The sequence below is a fragment of the Acomys russatus genome, chromosome 24 (assembly GCF_903995435.1).
Source record: "Acomys russatus chromosome 24, mAcoRus1.1, whole genome shotgun sequence".
NCBI lineage: Eukaryota > Metazoa > Chordata > Mammalia > Rodentia > Muridae > Acomys > Acomys russatus.
In genome coordinates, this window is record NC_067160.1 from 26,892,106 (window position 1) to 26,913,852 (window position 21,747).

The window sequence follows — 21,747 nt, forward strand, 5'->3', positions numbered from 1 at the left end:
CAAAGAGTGAATAAAGTAATTAAAATTCCATTTCACATAAATCCTATGCTGCAGACTGTTCAAAGCACTTGTGTTTAAAGCTAGCTGTAGAACTAATCTAAAGCCCAACTGATAGTTTTATACTCACATTAGAAGCTGATTTTGCTGATTAATTAAAATAATAGCAACTACTTGAAAGTACATTTAAAAAAGAACATTAAAACCCAAATAACATTTAAAAAGTGCTTTCCCCGGCACCGTGAATACATAACAGCCGACAAACGTGCTTTTCTCTGACAGAAAGGATCATTTTAAGCCATTTATGTTTTATTGCATTCAGTTTATATTCTTTCCAAATTATCAAAAATCAAGCACCTGCACACACTGCCAAAGAAGAAGCCTAAGAAAGAGCAGTGCTCCGTACATATCACTCACTGTGCCTTGTTTCTTCTCATGAGCCAACATAATCTCAGGGTCGGTGTGTCTGCCTGTCTGCCTGACTGTCTCATTTCTACCGAGCTGGAAACTGAACTTACAGTGCCATGCTACAGAGTGGTTTACCTCTGACCCATAGTCCCAGCCCTGACAGCCAGCACCTTTCTTAGGATGTGCACAAGATAAACAACTACCCAGCCTCTGGGGTGTGAGGAATGTTAAAGGAGACGAGGATGAAGATGACTTCTCTTCCTGTCCAGGGGCAGAGAGAACATCCTGCTGAGACAGCAAGTGTGGTGCTTGCAGTGATCTGGATCTGAATGACATCCATAGGCTCGTAGGGAGTGGCACTGTTAGGAGGTGTGACTTTGTTGGAGGAACCGTGTCACTGTGGGTGGCCTCGAGGTTCCAAATGCTCAAGCTAGACCTAGTGTCTCTCCCTGGTGCCTGCTGGCCTGGCTATAGAACTCTCAGCTATCTCTCCAGCACCATGCCTGCCACGCTTCTCAACAGGCCGACAATGGACTAAACCCCTGAACTGTAAACCAGTCCTAGTTAAATGCTTTCCTTTATAAATGTTGCTGTTGCAAGGCGGTGGTGGTGCACACCTTTGATCTCAGCACTGGGGAGGCAGAGTCAAGGGGATCTCTGTGAGTTTGAGGCCAGCCTGGTCTACAGAGCGAGTCCAGGACAGCCAGTGCTACAAAGAGAAACTGTCTCAAAAAACCAAAAAGAAAGAAATAGAGACTATGCTCTCACCCCGACAGTGCTGCATCCATGGACTTAGGGGGACATGGTGCTGTCACTCACACCTATTTGCAAATATTCTTCAAAACAGTGGTCAGACCGTTATAGCGCACATACAGTGGTACAAGGGTTTCAGAATGTATGCGCGTGTGCTGCGCTGAGTTGCTGACAGCCAGGTAGGAAGCAGGGGTGGTGCGGTGGGTGGTCTCTAACTCAAGACCATGGCCTCCTCCGAGAATGTACTCACTATTAATTTCCAGGCAGAACTTAGGAAAGGCTCACCTGCCTCTTTTCTGTGGCGGCTCCTGAAGGTCACCCCCTTTGCTCCATGGGTGCTTAATGAACCTCTGTGGCTTTTTGTTGGGAAAACAATGTAGTAAATAGATACTATGGTGACTACGTTAAGGTATGGCCACCTGCTACTGCCTGCCACCTTAAATCCACAAACCATGAATAGCTTCTACTTTTTAAACCTATACCGTCTCCACACGACCTCCACACAAGATGAGTAACTAATATAAAAACCCCAAATCTGAAATGCTTTAACATCTGATTTCAGATTTTCAGATCAGGGATGTTGATGTAAAGTCTATGCAAATACGTTAAAAATCCAGGAAATTCTTTAATTTGAAGTACTTCTGACCCCTAGAATGCCAGGGAAGGAATGTTCAACATGTATACACCTGTGCTATCTAGTACTGTAGCTGCCAGACACAGGAGGCTAAGTAAGCACTTGAAAAGTGCCTAGTCCAGATTGAGTTGTATAAAGCACACACTAGATTATAAAGATTTGGTTTAGAATCAGTACGAAATATCTCACAGTTGATTTTCATATTGATTACCAATCGGCATTCTAACTATTGGATCAAGTCAAGTACATTATTAAAATTCATTCACTGTCTTTGGTTTTATCCTCTGTTAAGGTGGCCACTGGCCACTTAGAAGTATGTATGCGGCTCGGATCACACTTCTACTGAGTGCTGGTAGCTTCCCGGTGAGTTGTGCGCTCAGGAGGCCTCATGACAAATATAGAAGGAGCCATGAGCACAGGCTGCACATGCCACTGCCAGGCACTCCACACACCTCCTCTCAAATCCACAAAGCACAGGTACCACTTATCACCAGGGGAGCAAGTGTTCCATAGAGGTGGTATGCCAGAGCCTTGTGCCTGTAGGGAAAGCTGCCTGAGGCCAAATTCCAATACCACACAGTGCCGGGTTGCCCTCCTTGGACAGCTATTAAATTATGACTTCTGTCTGGTAGGATTAGAGGCTACGGCACTGAGCTGCGGTGTGAAAGGTAGAGGTCAGAAAGAAAGAGGGTCGAGGCCCCTGAGGAAGACTGTCACCTTGGGGAAGATCAAGCGACGGAGGCCTGAAATGCTCTCACAGGTACCACAGAGCCTATGTCATGGGGCAGTGGTTTCTGGGTGAGATGGTGAGGACCCAGAGTAAGGAAGCGAGAAAAAGAACCACCTGTGAGGACTTGGGGCTTGATGCAAGCTGTTGGTGGTGTTAAAGATGAGCCAACAGCTTGCACATGTGTGGAAGTACGGTGCTGTTCGGAGCCAGCCCGGGGTCATTCAAGGTTAAAACAGTCTACTGGCTATGGAAAGATACTGATGCCCCTTTCCAAAGCTAACTTCCTCCTTTCAGCCCCTGCAGATGTTGTTTAGCAGGTTAGCTCGGGACTTTCCGAGAGACAGTTAGCTAAGATAAGATAGAGACTGTTCCGAGATAAACCACAGGATGTTCCCCTGATGGTATCATCTAGAGACATTCTCGGCCCCTCCTACTGCTTAGTTCCTGCCTCCACCCCATGTAAGCTTTTGCTTTTGATTCAATAAACAGACCTTGATAGGAACGCTACTTGGTCTCGTCTCTTTCTTTCCCGTCCCATCCCTCAGGCATGGCTCCCCTCGTGACCCCGTAATTACTGGTCCTGCTGGACGGGACCCGGTGCTGTTGACAGAATGAGGAAGTGGAAGGGGTGATGAGAAAACCCTGCTATCAGAATGCCTGCCATTTGCCGTGTCAGACTAATCGCTCAAGCTTTCTACCAGGGCCACTGTGCCATCAGCAAATTATAAACATGAAATGGAGTTGGAATAATAGGAAAGCAATTATTATGAGTGGGACAAAAGCACTGTCTTCAATTACAGAAAAAAAAAGCCTTTTTGTGGATAAATCTGAGGAAGAAAATATGAGGGTGACATACAGTAATTTCCAGGGTTCTGAAGGTGCAACATCTACAGGGAGGGCACAATGGCCCCGGAGCAGGCACACAGTGCTGTGCTTGGCCTAAAGGCGTGGGCCACGGCATCTTCTTGAGAGGCCTCCTGGGTGGGAGGCCCTCTCCTGGCTCAGCTGGCTTTGGCCGACTCTGCCTGGCTCCCCTCAGAGCTCCATGGAATTTCCTGTATGTTTAGATGCATAGTTCGCCAGGTGCGGGAGAGCTCCCTCAAGTGTGGCTGTGGTGGTGCCAGGGTGCTGGCTCTGAGGGAAGAATGTTTCCTAGAGAGCTGTATCGGCTGCCCCAGGAGGGCCCTGCCCGAGCACTCGGCCTGCAGAGGCTTGCTTCTGTTACTCAGGGTTCTTCCCACATGAAGGCCATGAGAGGGATGGATGTTCAGTGTCTAGAAAGCGTAAGCGCTGACCTGTGTTTCCATGATTTTCTAATCACAGAGGCTGAGGATGGCACCCCGTTTACTCACTCCTCAGGACCCCTTTGCAGGACTGGATTTGTATTTCAGCATGTTCTCTACTCAGGTAATTTTGCCGCTTGCTGGGTGTTTTGAGAGGATTAAGGACACCACATGGTTATGCAGTACAGTGATCCCTGGAAGGATATTTCTTCAGGAAATAAGCTTTTAATTCAGGAATGCTGAGAAGCCCACAAGGGACATAGAGATGACTCCTTTTGTTGGAAGCAGGTGCAAGGGAAAAGGCTGCACAGGGGGCCCAGGAATCCTCTGAGCTGGAGCTGGCCGGGGGTGCAGTGGCCTCCACCTTAAATCTTGTTCTGCTGGTAATACTTTCAGACAAAGAATTTGGTCATTTATATGAACAAAGAGACTTAGTTATCGAGAGAGTCACTTAAGACAGTGGTTCTAAACCTTCCGAACACTGCCACCCTTTAATATGCATCCTCATGTTGTGGTGACCGCCCCCCCCAACCATAGAGTTATCTTCATTGCTGCATCATAACTGTAACTTTACTACTGTTATGAATCTTAGTGTAAATATCTGATATGCAGGATGTCTGTGACTCCTGTGACAACGTTGTTTGTCCCAAAGGGTCCTGACCTACAGGCTGAGAACTACTGCTTTAAGATGAATACTCTACACCTGACTGGTGTGTCCAGGGACACTTTCTCATGCGAGCCTGCAGAAGCTTTGAGACAGTGACTAAAGCAGTGAGCTACAGGGCGCCAGGCAGGGGCAGAGCCTCTGGAACCCTGAGGGTGTGATATGGACTCTCCACATGTGTGTCCCAACTGTTCTCATAGTTAGAGGCTGTCTAAGGTAGTGAGGGAACATACAACCAAAGGCCTCTCTTGCTGGGAAATTCTCCTCTGCCCAGTGCTGGCCAACCAAGTTCTTCATGTGACTTTAGTTTCCCACTTGGCTGCCTCCTTCAAAGGGCCCATTCCACGCACAAGGGCACATCAGCCTCAACTGTCTCTCTTGACAGACTCAGAAGACTAAAGTCACACTGCAGCAAGCTAAGACTTAGGGTTATACCAGGCTCCTAGGCTGACGTGACTGCATTAGTGAAGTTTGAGGAAGAACTCTCCAAAATGCTGGGTAAAAATCAAGCAGCATGGTGCTGAGAATTCCTTCTGTTGGTACCTCCACAGAAGGGACAGTGCTTAGAAACAGGCATTTGCATGCCCAGGGTTGCTTCTGTTTAGCATTTCTCAGTAGCTTGTGCTGGGGCGACACTTCAGCTTGTGTGTCAGGAGCTCAGCCTCCATGCACCCAAGTGTCTCAGCTGTAATGTGGGTGCGCAGGTGTGCTTCTGTGGAATAGAGATTTCTTCAGGGCGCTTTTCTGTTCTATGTTCTTTATGAACTAAGGGCTAGCCCATTTATAATGAACTATTTTGGGATAGTACAATTAAACTTAATTTTTTTTTGTCATTTTTCTCATTATAAGTTTTTATGGCTTGAAATGAGACAGGGAAAGAGGCGGGGGTGGCTGGAGATTTGTGATGAATGATTTTGTTATTAGTGTGGATTCTTACTAACTTTGGCTGGGAAGTGGGAAGGGCTGTTGCCAGATTTCTGAAAATAACATACACAGTTCTTAATAGCTCAAGTGGTCCAGAAAAGTAGGAAAGTAATGGACTGCCTCCTGTCTAGATCAGGTAACAAATGGCTGTATAGAAGGCATATTAACGAAGTCATGAAAACAAGAATAAAATTTTTCATTCTGCAAGTCATGGCTCTTTATATTATGAATGACCAATTGTTGCCAGGACCTACTGTTTGCTAAACCTTTGCCTGGCTCACCTAGTTTCCTTAGCACAAAAGTATCTAAAAAAGAAAAAAAAAAAAAAAATTGAGCCAATGATGAGGTAGGGCTGATATGGCTCGTGTTCTGCAGTGTCTTGAATTGCAGATTTCAGAAGGAAATACTCCACTGGCCATATGGATGAGCAATCACTTGCTAACTTGGAAAGAGTGAATACAGAAGTGATAGTATGAACTCAGCCTACTATTACTGAAGAACAAAGGCGACCTTCTGGTGTTTAACAAGGTGCCAGGGAGGAGCAACGCCACGAAAGGCTCAGGACATCTAGTTCACTGCAGGTCAGGCCCCCAAACTCTTTGTAGCAGCTTCAACTTCTACAGTCTAAAATATCATTTTAAGGATGTCCAATGATTAGAAACTCCCATTTCCTAGCTCAGAACTACAATTTAATAATCCTGAACGAATGAATTCATCATATCATTTTCAGTGACTTGGGCTCACAGCTGTGGCCTAGAAGACATTGACTTTATGGCCAAGGCAGGGCCAGTTAGACTTGGTGCAGCTTTTGCCTTGAAGCACAGTAACAGCAGAAAGCCTGTCGGGGAAGCACCATGCATGGGGCAGTAGGTACTCAGGGGTGGGGGATGAGGTTGGGGGGGGGAGAGGAAAAGACTTTACATTTAGTAACTAGGTTGGAGCACTTAATTTTCTGAATAACAGAAGACCTACTTTCAAGTGAATAGTAATTTCTTCAAATTATTAGCAGTTTGAATTCAAGTTTATTGGCCTTAAACATTTTATGATTCTAAGTTGGCTTTCATTATCACTGACAAGCTCCTAGTCCACACCTGCACAGGCCAAACGTCAAGGCTGGAGAGCCACTGCTCTTGCAGATGGCACTGGCTGGCTACTGAAGACCACACAGACACTACTCTGCCTTCAGGGAGGATTTTGCAGAACCCTGGCAGCCGCGGCTCAGGTCTTGGCTAGGGGTGCAGGCAGGACTGGTCGTTAGGGCTGTTCTTGGGCAAAATGAGCTCCCCAGGGTTGTGTTGCTTGTTCTCTCATTCAGAACAAATGTGCTGGCTGTGATGTGCAAGCTTGGGCTCAAAAGTTATACGCGGCTCCTGTCCTGGCCAACGCAAACGTGCAGTGGGGATGTCGTATAGGGACTCGTGTCTTGGATGGCTGATCAGACAAGGTGGATTTTGAGACCTTCTTTCAGACCACGCCCCCCCATGTGATTCTGCAATTTAAAGAATTTGTAACTATGTGACTTGGAGAAGTGTTAATGGAAGAAGGACCCTTCTCTTGATGCCTTATTGCTTGAAGACATGCCAAGGTTCTGAATGAACACCAGGTAAGTTTGGTACTACTGAAGGTTACAGTCGAGAAATGGAACAACTAACTTTACTCTTCCACTAGGTCATAGCTTTAACATGCGTGTACACACATCATACCCACATACATACACAAGCAAGCAATTTTTCTAGATGCATTATATGACTTGGTAGTTTCATATTAACCAGACAATGTTTACACAGAAATCAAGCTGACAGCAATAGCCTTTGAACTGGAATTTGCTTCGTATGTCCTCTGCATATGAGATCTGAGTGATACATTTTTGTATTGGTCATTCCTCATTTCATTTGACCATTCCCTTTCCAATATCATAAGCAAACCACTCCTCTTAAAATTATTACTGACGACAGTATGTGGTTATAAAGTAATCCTTGATTTTTCTCTACCATATGTTTCTTAAAAGTCAAAAATGCTTCTGGCAGAGGGTTCTGGGGAATATGAGAATATGTTTACAGTCTTATATTGGAAGATTCCATAGGATATAGCTGCTCCTTAACTATACAGTCACATTTCCTCTCTTCAGGGCCAGGGCCTGCATCTTAGAAAACATTTTAACAAACACAAGAGCCAGCAGACAGGAGCGGTGAAATGAGGGCCCATACCTAAGTGAGCACTTGGGTCAATGTGCCATAGGCAAAAGGACATGAGCCCTTCTGAAGTGCAGACTCAAATAAATTAGAATGACTTTTAAATAGTAAAATGTAGGGGGGAAAACCTCCCAAACCACTGAGTGTTTGTGTACTTTTCTTCCTGTTTAGCACTAACTTTTATAGAGTCTTTGAGGTCTGCTCAGGAAAGACAATATAACAATTCTGTGCTAGGAAAAACGTAGCAATGAAAGTCCAGAAAACATCTTACTTCTTTTGTGAGAAAGGAAAACGTACATTAGGGATAGCAGGATCGTGTCACACACAATGTCAGCTAGTTTAGCGAGGGAACCAAGGGTGAGTGTCTATGGATACATTTAGCTGATACATATGGAACACTGCAAATATCTTCTGGGTGTCCAGCCTTCTTCACACCTGTGAGCAACAGCCAGCCCCACCTACCTGCCCAGGGCATCACTTGTCCCTTACAGCAAGCACTATGCAAGGCACAGTCTAGACAAGATCACATGCTCTACCCACCTGTAACAAGCTCCCTGACTTCTGCATCAATAGATTTTCTCAACAGTCGCAGCAAGGCAGGGATCCCACCAACGTTCTTCATCGCTATCTTGTTTTCATCCGTAGACTTGCCAAACACAAGGTTTCGGAGGGCGCCACAAGCATTCTTCTGCACTTCTAAAACCCTGTGGTCCAGCAGGTCGACCAGATGCTTGATTCCCCCTAGCCTGTACACCTGGAATGAAGAAAATCAGGTACCAGGACTGAGTGATATGCAATACATTGGTGAGATCACGGTATACACCTGCGGAATAATTCTAAGGACACTCTCTAAGAGAGCGTTCCTTTCCTGTACATAGGGCTTAAAGAGCGATGGGAGATCGGGGGTGGGGGTGGGGAAAGACTGGCACCTGCATGCAGGCCACAGTCATGCTCCAGGCCTGACATTTTCCCTGTAGGAATGTGTGCAGTGAATACATAAGTGCAGCGCACAGCTGCCCACAGGCAACACGGGAAGGATTTCCAGACCTGGCTCTCCAGGCTACACTCCTCACACTCTTTTCCATCTGTGAGTTCTTTAGTATTTTACTTGCACGGTGCTAAGCTTTCCTTACGTCCACCTTTGGGTCTGTAGTTGTTTTGCTGTTTTACATAATGAGCAGATAATATATGGCACTATGAGATGATAAGGCCTGAAGTGTCACGAGAATCTGCATGCCACAGAGCACTGGCTGACTCGGCCAGTGACTCACGATCCCATGAACACCAGGACACCTGTCTTGACCAGAGCCTCATGAGCTATGTTAGCTCCCTGGTTCATCGAATGCAGTGATATTTTAATCTAAGAGATTCTTTGAAAATATTTCTGGAGCGCAGATTAAATTGACTTCTGCTCCATGTTTTATAAGTATGCTAGCTAAGTGGATGAGCTATGACAAGGCTGAGAGCACTCCAGGCAGTACACACGTTCCAGGTTTTCCTGAGAGGCAATGAAATGCAGTCAAGAAGTAAAAGTATCTGGAATCAATATCACTTCAAAAATAAATTTTATTTTTTAGTATTTTTCGTGGTGCTAAGGACTGAAGGGCCTTGCAAGCATATAGTGTACCATTGACAATACTCTCAACCACTACTCATTTAGCAATTATTTTTATTTTTAAAAATTTTGTTATTTTACATGTATGAATGTGTTGCCTGCATGTATGTGCAACATGTGTGTGCAGTACACACAAAAGCCAGAGGAGGGCATTAGATCCTTGCTAACTGGTATTACAGATGGCTGTGAGCTGCCATGTGGGTGCTTGTAATCAAACCTGGGTCTTCAGGATGAGCAGTCAGTGCCCATAGCTGCTGAGCAATCTTTCCAGTCCCCCACGTCCCTAGTCACTTCTAAATAGAAATCAAGCAGCTGCTAAGTAGAAGGCATGGTGTGCTCCGGGTCCAGTACCTCCATCTTCACTTTGTTGTCACCGAAACACAGGTGCTGCAGGTAGGCTGCAGCATTCGCCTGCACAGATGGGAACTGGTGCTGCAGCATGTGAATGACCTCTGGCAGCTCGGGGTCACGCCAGGCAAACTCCCTATGTGGAAGAGACACAGCATCAGAACGGAAGCTCCCAGAGGAATGCATTTCTGATAGGAGGGCAAAGTTCAGCAGAGGCAGGAATTAGAAATTAAAAAATCCTAAATTATCCATTTGAAAATAATCTCTCCCAATCAATGTATGCAGAGGCCCAAGTGCTTGTGATCCGAAGAAATAAATCATGGTGCAGACAGAGGAGTCGGGACTAAAGGCGCCTGTCAGTGGGCAGCTTTCCCAGCACAGAGCTCCTCCTTCCTCCAGGGTTTTACTTTATGCCTTTCTACCCATCTAAGAATGCAGCCGATGCAACACACAGGTAAACAAGAGCAATTCAGCTATGTGAGATGTCCCACGAGAAGAAAGGAAGGCCTGATGGGAAAGGACAAAACTGCTACTGGCTACTAATCACAGATCTTGTGGGAAACATAATATTCATAGTTGCTCTTGAGTATGAGTCAGAAACACAGAGGAGAAGGAAAAAGAAAAAAATAGCTTGTCAGAAATGCTATGCCCAGGGAACACCATTTCTGAAACTCCCTGGCCTTTATGTTTCCAGAACTGTATTATTGTTAGGTAGTGCTGAGCAGAGCCAGGAACACATACCCTGTGCCAGACACTATCCCGGGTGCTCCCCGCCTCCGTCAGTGCCTGGCAGGAGAGCACCTTCACATCTTCTCCATGCAGTGCACTTTGTTATTGGATGCTGACGTAAGAGCAAACATTCACACTTAATAGAGATCCTTTTATACTTCCTTTGCAGGCAGCATCACACTGTCACGATTTTCTGGTGTCATCTGACTGACCTACTGTTTAGGATCTTTGCAACTTGTCCTCTTTACATGAAGGACAGTTTTTTTTTTTTGTAGGAAATGGTCCACATAACAACAAATATGTAAGGGGTGCCATCAAACTTTAATGAAAATAATGAATTCACCCTGAGTAAGCTAATAAAAATCCTTTTCATATTAATAATCAATTGAGACTTCTATTAGTGTTTTGTTTTTCTGTACGTGGACACTGATAAATGTCGTTTGTAGTAGCCGTTTGGGAGGTGCCCTGGCTAGCCACTAAAGAGGCATCAATTAACTGGGATGGAAATAATGGATGGAATGATACTTGCCAATCAAAGGAAGGTCCTGGTGTACTCAGTGGCATGCACTGCAACGAGTGAGCACAGCGAAGCTCTGCCAACACAAGTCTGAGTATAACTGCATACAGAGCGAGAGTGGGTGGAAACTAGTTGGGAGTTATACGAAAAAAACCTTTCAAGAACAATACAATCTTTTTTTTTTTTTTCTTTCTTTCTTTTTGAGACAGGGTCTTACTTTCTAGCTCATGCTGTTTTTAAACTCGAGGCAAGTCCCCTGCCTTAGCTTCCCTACTTGCTAAGTTATAGAGCCCTGGGTGTCACCTGGACTGGGAAGGCTCCAGGGGTTAATTTTCCAGTCCACTTCAAAGGGCCATTACACACCTACATGTATGCACATGTACCACCCATGCAAACGGGTGTCCAGCTGCTAAAGATACAAGAGCTGATGACAACATGGCCTTAGAAACAGGGCCCTCTGCCCTTCAGAGCAATGACACAAATTAACATTTATCCAGTTTACCTGTATCTAGCCCTGTCGCTTGCCATCCCTGCTCCCCCTGAGACAAGCACTACTAAATATCATCGGCTATAGACGAGGAATTGGGTTCAGTATGAAGGCAGAAGTTAGGGGATGTACACAGTCTATGTGTGCCTCCCTACAGGAACTAGAATGTAAACACAAGTTTTGGAGCGGGGAAATGCAGCCATGGCCACATTTATATGGAGATAATGTTGGTGGCCAGTCTGAGAATGAGCTAGAATCAGGGAGGACTGAGGCCTAAAACAAACAGAGCCACCTACAACTACAACTGAAGTCTTTCTCTCATCGCTCACCCAGCCTATCAGTGGGCTCGTCTCTCCATCCTTCATCTTTCCTGAGCCGTCCCAGACTCCTGCTTTAAATGGCACCCTTCCCGGATTCAGTGTTTGCCTGGCATCCAGATGATCTGAACATTCTCCAGAACCCACATAATTCTGGGCAGCTATGCCAGTCTGCCTGTACTCTAGTCTCTGAAGGGGGAGACGGGGAGCCCCACAGCACGCGGGCTGGCGACTTAGTGCTTCTCCCTGAGCAAGGTAAAGGAGGCACTGAAGAGGATTCGCACCAGGAAACACACATGCCCCTAGATGCACCCACACCTATGTGCATGTGCACCCATGCATATGCAGGAATGTATATACATGGTGTACACACACACACACACACACACACACGCGAAAAAAAAATTCATAGGAATTGGAGTTACTGGCTGCAGCCTTAAGCTCTTCAGTCACTGTTATTTTGGAAATCAGCTGAGTATTTAGAGCACCGTTACCTCTCCTGTAAGAACAGTAAAACGGCTACCCCTGCCTGCTTTAGAGAATGGCTAGTGGCTAAGTGTGATGGTGAATAGTTATTAACATTTACCTCTGAAAAATGAGGCTTTCCAAGAAGGAACATTGTCTGTAATAGCCTCCCTTTTCTATACTCAACTGCGTTAAACATTTTTCATTAAAAAAAAAAAAAAAAAAAAAAAAAAAAATCTATGTAGCGTCTATTGTGTAAGACTATGCTGTAATTTACAAGAGTGCCAGGAGTGTGGTCTAATCCTTCCTGATAACTCACACTTATTGCAAACACTTATTCTTTTTCCTCTTTAAGTGGTACAGTGATGATTATGACTTTCTGACATACCTGGGAGCCAGGAGGAGCAGGCAGCATGAGGTCAGCTTCCAGTAGGGGCAGGGCAATTGTTGCCAATAACATCACCATGACTTGGGTTTAGCACAAATTTACCCTGGGAAGGCTGCTACCAGTTTCCATGCTAACTGGATGGCACCAGTGCAAGGAGTTACAGCCTAAGCCTAGACTTTTTTTTTTTTAGTATGGCTCTGTATCTTGATGTTCCATAAACTACTACAAAACAGAGGTAAATGTGTGAGCGAACTGTGTATAGGCCCTGGATAGGTACCACAAGAACGGAATCGTTGAGAGGAGTCAGTACCCAAGGAACACCTCATCTACTTGGCTTTTTGCTTCGGGCATCTTCTGCTGTTCTGTGGTTAGGAACTGGGGGGAGGACTGGATGTCGGGGTAGACTGGAATTTGTTGGTGCTAAAGAAGTCAGAAGGCACAGACAGGGCACTCTAAGAGACTGGTTGGTGTAGAGTGACTACTGTACAGCAGAGTTGAATGCACAGTAGGTGATGTTGGACTCCAGGCTTGTTGGAGTACAGATGTGAATATGTGAGAATTTAAGTCATATAACCACAAAGGCCATGTGTGAGCATCCGGGACCGCACCACAGAATAAGGCCGATATTCTAGGGCTAAATGTATCTGAAATATGCTTCTCAAAGAGCAAAAGCAGTGCTGGCAGTGCCAAGAGGATCTGCTAGTAACTTGGTTAGCTGCCACAAGAAACTCAGTAGTGTAGCAGGTCTTCTAGTCCAGGCTGCCTTGTTTACAACATCCAGCAGGTAAGCAAAAGTCACTGGAGACGATGGGACAGAAAGCAACAGTGGACACAGAACCAGAGGTAGTCCTGACCCTGGCCTTTTCAGAGGAAGAACTTGAAATCTCTCCAGTTGTGTTCAGAGGCTTAAAAAAGCTGGGGGTGGTGGTGGGGGTTGGAGCCCATGATCCCAGCAGACGCAGAACTTGAGGGTTTAGGGAAGTCTGTGACTTCCAGCAAGACCCTGTCACAAAAGCCAGACCACACCAAACAAACAAAAGACCATAATATAATGAGTGAGTAGATCTGGATTCTTATCAGAGACATGGAATCTATAGAAAAAGAACCAAGGTGATTAAAAAAAAAAATCAGTGTATAAGCAAAACAGATACAATGCTAGAGTAAAAAGCATGGCATGTTTGCAGAAGGGTCACTAGAAGCCGTCCAGCCAGAGGGGGCTAAATCTCATGGTTGCAAAGTGACTTTATTTATTTATTTTTTAAAATGTTATTTATTATTTATACAGTATTCTGTTGCCATGCGTGTTTGCATGCCAGAAGAGGGCACCAGGTCTCATTATAGATGGTTGTGAGCCACCATGTGGTTGCTGGGAATTGAACTCAGGACCTTTGGAAGAACACACAGTGCTCTTAACCTCTGAGCCATCTCTCTAGCCCCCACAAAGTGACTTTAATACATGTAACTAGGATCCCAGAGGGAGAAGAGGGAGTTGAGCGCAGAAAAGAGTTTAAAGAAATAAAAGCTGATTCCCCCACCCACCCAATTTTTTGGCAAAAACATCAATCTACATTCAAGGAATCTCAGTGAACCCCAATCATGCCAAATGCAAAGAGACCCATACTTAAGCTCAGCACAGTAAAACTGCTGGAAGGAAGCTGAGAGAAAAAGCATATTACAAAACAAGAAGAATACAAATAATTTCTTATTTCTCACCAAAAAATAACAGATGTCTGAAGACAATGAATAACACCTTTTAAAGTACTGAAAGAAAAAAAAATTCACACTTATAAATCCTGAATTTTATATGTAGGAAAAATACCCTCAAAAAGAGGCAAAACCATGTAAGATAAACTGAGGCTAAAAGAACTCACAGCAAACTCTTCAAGCTGATGGGAGTAAGATAAGATGGAGACCTGGGTCTACAGGAAGATCTTTAGTGGTAAAGGTGAATATTTTTAAGTATTTGCTTTTATTTCTCTTCATTTCTTTCAAAGTGGCCATTTTCCAGCAACAATATTATGGGTGTTCAAATGCATATGACAGTGACATAAAGGCCAGGGGGTAGAGAAAGGACCAGTTGGATGGAGAGGACTGCACCGAAGGACCACCAGGGACACACACCTTCCGTCATCTTCCAGGAGATGCTCTATCGTCAGTCTGTGCACAAAAACTGTTTGTATGTTTCAAAGCTGAAATTGACCCCCCACCCCTGCCTTTCTCTCTCTCTCTAAGTCAGAGCTGGGCCTGGTGGTGTGTATCTATAATCCCAGCATGAAGAGAGAGAGGTAAAAAAAATTATGAGCCCGAGGCCTGCCTGAGGGACATAGCAAGAGCCTGTCTCAAAAGACTAAAACACAAGGAAACCCATAAAACAAAACAAAACAAACAAACAAAAAAATCCCACAAAGCCTAAAAAACAAAATTCTTACAGATTTCCTTCTATATAGCAAACACCAATAATTTCCAGTCTCACGGAGAACTTGTCCAGTTAATTATCCAGTAAGAGCAGTAAAGTCTCAGGCTGACAAAATCATTCAAGTTGTTATTTTTAATGGAGGAATAGCAATTGTCAAGAGCCTCTGGTTCTGGTGTGCATATTCAGTCTTTGGATATGTCTTTCACGCATTGGATTCCAGGGTCAGCTACAGTAAACGTACCTGTCACTGTAGAATGACCGGCTGCTCATCTTGTGAACAGTGTTATCAGTGAAACTGTATACAATCAAAGCTCGCTGTAATCGCTTATGCAGTAGGCTATGGCATTACCATAGCATGAATAGCAAAAACATATTACCATCTGGGAGACTTTTGTTTACAGTGAATCAGTTCACATTAGATGGTGAAGCTGAGGTCTCCAGGGCCCGTCTTCGCCTCACAGGCGAGCCACGCTCCCCTGCCCTTACAGACAGCCACGACTATCCTGCAGGCCCCGTGATGGTATCGAGTTACCCTGAATTCAGAACACTTTGGGAAAATTTTGTATGTGTTGACTACCATAAAATTTTGTCATTCTGAAGATTTTAGAAAATGAAATAATATAATAATTTCCCTGACAATTATATAGGAGGTGCTATAAGAAAAAAAAATCTTAAAAAATAAATCCCTTATGATAGCCATAGTGACAAACTGTACACCTATGTCCAAAAGAACTTTAGGCCTACAAACAGACCCGTGATGTGCTTCAAGCAGACAGTGGCTTCCTGTCCACCTAAAGCACCTTTGCTTACTCTGTGTGCTGATCAGAGCCTCGCTGATTTTTGTTCACAGTCATTAGAATAAGCTGGTAGGCTCTTAAATTAAAAATGATAATTATAACAACTTCCCAGCGAAGCCACTGTGGGCGATAAGTGAATGAAACCTTGCTAATAATATATGCCTTAAAATAACACCAAAGTTGCATAAAACTTAGTAAAGATTCCATTCTTTGCGACAGGATAATTCTTTTAGGTCTGAAAACATCGTTTCTGAATACTTTAAATGGCTTTTCCTAAAGAGGAGGCCAGCTTTTCGGACTCACTTAAGTACCGAGGGGCCCATATCTACCTTGGCAAATGTCGTCTATGTGGCCAAACAAAAGAAAACAGGAATACCTATGTGCTCATAGTCTGTCAAGCGCGTTATGCTTCTGAGATGCTTCTGAGATGAGAATTTCTTGTATGCCGTCTTCTCCTAACTGGCACAAAGACACTTAAAGGACCTCATTGGTAAAAGATCTGCCTAGCGCTGACTAATACAAGTGAGAATTAATATGTGAACTCTCTAAATCAGGCAGGCAAAGGTGTGTGGATTGCTGATGTCTCACGGTCCGGTCTAATTTGTGTAGGCCCTCCCAGTAGCTGCTAGCTGCCTGAGGAAAGTACCTATATGATGAATGCTGCAAATTTTCTCACAGACCCGTGTGCTCTCTAAGTACGGAAAGAAAGCAGTCAGTTTTAAAAATTGAAGTCAGCTTCAATGACCTGCACAGGTGGAAGCAATAGAGATAAGGAATTACTGATATTACCACAGGCTTGACAGGTTAAAAAGACAGAACGGTGGAAGTGGTTGGTATGACAGGGCGTGTCCTGAAGAGTCCCTCTGGTACTTGCCTGGGGTCTTTCTGAATGCTATCTATTGATGGGGATCTTGTGGCACCATCGTCAGCTGGCCCGGTGTGCTGTAGCCTGCTGTAATTGCACTCTTGTACTCGGTACTGGACTGGCCGGTAGGGCTCCGCATAGGTAGCTGCTGTGTTCAAAGCGTAGTTATTTCTTTGGTATGTAAGGGTGCTTCGTTGGCTGGATGTCCTCTGTAGATTTCCAACACCTATTACAAAGTCAGCGTTTTGGGAAAGATTAGTTAGTATGTTCTCCACAGATCCGCACTTTTCAAACATACAATATTTTTGCTTTTAGACAGGATTAAACATTTGGCAATTGCATCAGCTGTTTAAATTTGGATTTTCCCAAGCCTAGCCTTGCTTAAGAATTAGAAGAAGTACCTAGAAAAGAAAGCCAGTGAGACTATGAGTCTGCTTTTAGGCTTTAGACATTTAAAACCCCAGTAAAACCACAAGAGATTAATCTCAGAAATGAATGGTTATTATGTCATAATTCTAATTTAGTGATTAAGAACAAGGTCTTTACTGAAATTTATAAATAACCCTTCAACTTTTTAAATATCCAATTTCTTTGATATCCATTTTACTTCTATACCTATGAATCTTGGTAATACTAGGAAAAAAAAATCCATGTCACAAGAAAGTCAGGCTTTCTTTCTATGGCTGTTTCCAGAAATTAGTACATGGTGGTATATACACAGCAACTGTCTGCACTCAACACTCTCTCTTAATAAAGCAGGCGTGTCTCCCATTGGGGTACTCAAGGGTCTTTCTGCAATTAGAAAAGCTGTTCACCTCTCCTCAGTCCTCTTCCCAAGAGCACATGAACATGTCTTCACTGACGTCTGTCAGAAGGAAAAGTCTTCAGTGGACCGAACTGTCCAACTTCGGTAAGAACACTGCAGACTTCTCTTCCCTAGTGATGTGCCTGGGTGGGGGGTCGTCACTGCCAGCTGGGCTTTGGCAGACCTATTATAAACTCTAAGACTTGGGGTTTTCTGGATACTGGAAGCTGCCTTTGAGCCCTCTCAAGCTGTCCTGTGCCACTTTCTGGCAGTACACCCCACAAATGCTACAGCTTCCAAACCTGTGGTGTGATAAAAAAGGTAAGGATTGGGTGTGAGCTCAGCAACCTGTTTATACATATTTTGTCCGCATTCTGTGCTGCTGTGAGCCTCTCACAGTGGGCATCTCTGTCACAACATGGATGTGAGACTTAGAGGAAATCCCACACTGAAAACAGCGATGTCCAATCAACCTCACTGCCAGGCTGGCTAACTCCGACATCAAATCACTCATCCGGACTATTTCAACACTTAGGTCAGGCAACACGAGTCACACAGAGCTATTTCAGCAAATGGTTGCCTTTCTCTGTCTGATACGAGTCTAACCTGAGGGAATCATATTTACAGCTTTATGCATTTATCCTTAAATTAACAGCACAATCATTACCTTCATTGATTAGGTTACACTATGGTAAAATATATCATCCAGTAAGCACGTGCTGAATGAACTCCTGTTTTACTGTTTATTGATTTGCTGTCACAGCTGCTTATCTGACAACTAACTGGGCAACAGGATTCTCCGCCAGCGGAGAAGTCGGTCTCAGTGAACTCTCTCTCCTCTTGGGCTAGGAAAAGCAGGAAAGCAGGAAACAGGGCCCACCTGAGCCTGTGCGGTACAAAGCTGTCTGTGATCCTTGGAGTTCCACGGTCCCATGGTTTGGGCTGCGGTAAACTGGGCTGTAGTATGTCCTCCCTTCATATATAGGAGTGATATGCAAGTCAGGAGACACAGCTGAACGAAGGTCTTGTCCAAGCTGACTGTGCTGACTGGCATAGGAGCTCCGTAAGCCTACAGGTAGGAATATGGCATCATCACAAAATGAGAAAACCATGGTGTGGTTAGGATCAGACACCCTGACCAAGCCCTAACCGACAGCACAAGAGTTAAGGCTGAAGATGACTTTTTTTTTTTTTTTTTTAAACAGGAAGGAAGGCCTGGTGTGCAAAGGACTCTGAGTACTGTGTTTTTAAAAAGAAACTTTCTTAGTAGCAAGAGGGAAGTACACTTCCTAATAAAAATGCATTATATTTAATTCGCTAGAACTCATTCTCCTACTAGGGGTTACTGTGATGAAATAGAGAATGCCCCTCCTGCTATGATTACCACTTAAAGATCATAGCAAAGGGTGCTGCATAAATGACAGCCTGGTTATCGATGGGCTGTCCATCCATGTCCCCATGAGACTGTGGTGCATGGTGACATCAGCATCAGCTTAGTTTGCGTAAGTATGCCCTGTTTGTACATCTCTTGCTGTAGCCCATGAAGGGAACCCCAGCTGTACTAGCTGCTCGCAGACCTCTCCATCTCATCAGCAGGTAGAACCTACTGTGCTTCACACAGCTGGGCCATCAGTTAGCCAAGCTGTCCCACTGCAAAGCTAAGAGCCCACAGGGAAGTCTGATGTACCCTACAACGGAGAAAGCCACGCCTCAAGGACCAATGATAGAAAGCTTTGCAGTATCGTTTACTCAATCAAGTTTCTATTTGCACTCCCACAAACCCCTACTTATTTACTTATAACAGTGATGATTCTATGTCATTCAAACTTTTGTATTTAAAACATTTAAAACAAAAATGTATCTTTTAAGCATTGATGCACTTTTTAAAATTTTCCAGACATTATTTAACTATACATGAGTAAGTATTTTGGGCCATATATATTTTTCTGTGGTAGAAAGTACATTTTTAAACACATTATGATATCAATTAAACTACACATTTAATCGCAGCACTTTGGAGGTAGAGCCGGGTATACCTCTGTGAATTTGAGGCCAGCCAAGGCCATACAGAGACCCTATATCCAAACCAAAACAAAACCCCAAACCAAACCAAAACAACATTTACAACCACCAAATGAATCCATAAATGAGGGTTTACTTTTAGAAATAGTGGTCTGGGAGACAGGGAATAAAACTTCCTGAGAATCCTTTGTTTCACTCAAAGCCTAGAGTTATTTGTAGCAAAGTCAGCAATGAAAGGCTAGTTCTTAGCTGGGTGTGGTGGTGCAGGTCTTTAATCCCAGCACTCGGGAGGCAGAGGCAGGTGGATCGCAGGATCGTAGGATCGCAGTGAGTTCGAGGCCAGCCTGGTTAATAAAGTGAGTCCAGGTCAGCCAAGGCTAACACAAAGACCTTGTCTTGAAATGTACCCCCCAAAAAGGAAAGAAAAGCTAGTTCTTACACATATTTTTCTACATATATAATACATTTTTTATATGTATACTTTTCTTTCCTTGAAATATCAATCCAATTTCTCTTGCACATCATCAGAGTCATTTAGAAGATGCCCATTTAGTGCTGAGTGCGGGAAACAGGAGTTTTTATGCTGTCTTCCTTCCCCAGGTCTCCATCATCTTTTTCAAGCTGGGAATTCTACACAGCTCTTGTACACAAACACTGAGGAGGACAAGCCCTCAGAAGCTGCTAGGGTTTGGAGCAGGGGCTCTTCATAACTGCTTCCAACATGACTTGGCTGCATGCTTCTCAGAGCCTTCAACCATACTTCTTTGATGACTGAATAATAAAATGGTAATTTCACAACTAGGAATTTTTCTAACCTTAAATGCAGGTTCACAGGGGCTAGAGAGATGGCTTAGTGGTTAAGCGCACTGTCCTGATCTTCCAAAGCATCCTCCAGTCCCAAGAGATCTAATATCCTTATACCAATGCACATTAAAAAAAAAAAAGTTTTTGAAAAAAAAAAAATCCACGTTCACTATGCTTCATAGGAATTTGTTAAATCAGAAAAAGCTTTCTAGAGGCCATAAGATAAAATATAAATTTTATCCTCAAATATATTAAAAATTTTAATAAAAAAGCAAAGGAACAAAAATACAATGGAGAAAAAGTGTAACTAACGTCAAGCATAAGAAGTTATTATACGTAAAAATTACAGAAGGTCTAAGCCTGTGTTTTTATTATAAAATGGATAATAAACATAAACTCTTCACCTTCGTCATAAACTAGTAATGGCCCTAGGTACAGCGTCTTACCCACCAGAATGGCCCATAGGAAGTGACAGTGACAGCAAAGGAAGCCTGCACACTCTAGTTACAGGTCACAAAAAAACAAATGCATGTACCCTTATTGGAGGACAGCTTGTTAGTCTCCCTCAAGGTGAAAAGACATATATGCTTTGTTGTAGCAATTCAGCTTTGACAAACAGATTCCCCAGGGAATACAGTATCTATTTATATGAAAAAATGTCTCTGTCAGCTAAAAATGATAAACAGACAAATGCCTATTAACATGGAGCAAGTAAATAAACTATAATGCATATATAAAAGGAGCACTGTGAATCTTTTTGTTTTGTTTTTTTCCTCCCAGCCCTAAGGTCCCAGAATAACCACTCATGAGACTCATTAAATTTTTTTTTTTACAAATACCTAGGCCATATAGATAAGCTCTTCTCTAACTAGCTCTTAACTCAAAATAACCCATTTTACTAACCTAATTTTGCTACATGGCTGGTTACTTCTGTTCAGGTACCATATCCTCATATCTTGCTGGCTCAATCTCCTGCACCTGGTTCTACCCCAGAATCCTTTCTGCCTGCTGGATGTCCCACCTCCTATTTCCTGCCTAAGCTATAGGTCATCAGACTTATTATTGGCAGGTGAAGTTTCCATACAGACACAAGATATCCTCTCAACATCTTTCAGAAAGAGTGCAAGCTCCTTTAATCTCAGTACTCGGAAGGCAGAGGCAGGAGGATAGATGTGAGTTCGAGGCCAGCCAGGTCTACAACACAAGTCCAGGACAGGCAAGATAACATAGAGAAACCCTGTCTTGAAAAACCAGGAAAAACAACAACAACAACAACAACAACAACAACAACAACAACAACAGAAATTCCCAAGGGCTTTGTGCATCTCCCATCAGGGTGGCCACCGAAGCAGTAGGGTATGAGACTCATATTCGTCCCCACAACTACAGCATTCCTCCAGAGAAATTCAAGCAGGTATTCTGCCCATAGGTTACTATATCATGAAGGTGTAGGAAGGTCAGTCTAGATGTTCAAAACCCTTCAGTAGAAAATAATGCTAATAAAGAGCTTAGGGTTCTAATAAATTCTTTTAAAATGCAGTGTGTACGTGGACACACACACACACACACACACACACACACACACAC

General features: G+C 43.8%; 1 protein-coding gene across 1 annotated transcript in view; it reads right to left on the reverse strand.

Annotated features, from left to right (window-relative positions):
• Pkp4 (plakophilin 4) overlaps positions 1 to 21,747 on the reverse strand; it is a 214,218-nt gene that overhangs the window by 24,679 nt on the left and 167,792 nt on the right. Inside the window, exons 8-11 of the mRNA XM_051166576.1 lie at positions 18,215 to 18,403; positions 16,535 to 16,755; positions 9,552 to 9,680; positions 8,126 to 8,339 (exon numbers count right to left, since the gene is read on the reverse strand). Of these exons, the coding sequence (XP_051022533.1) occupies positions 8,126 to 8,339; positions 9,552 to 9,680; positions 16,535 to 16,755; positions 18,215 to 18,403 (753 nt within the window). The remainder of the gene's footprint in view (positions 1 to 8,125; positions 8,340 to 9,551; positions 9,681 to 16,534; positions 16,756 to 18,214; positions 18,404 to 21,747) is intronic.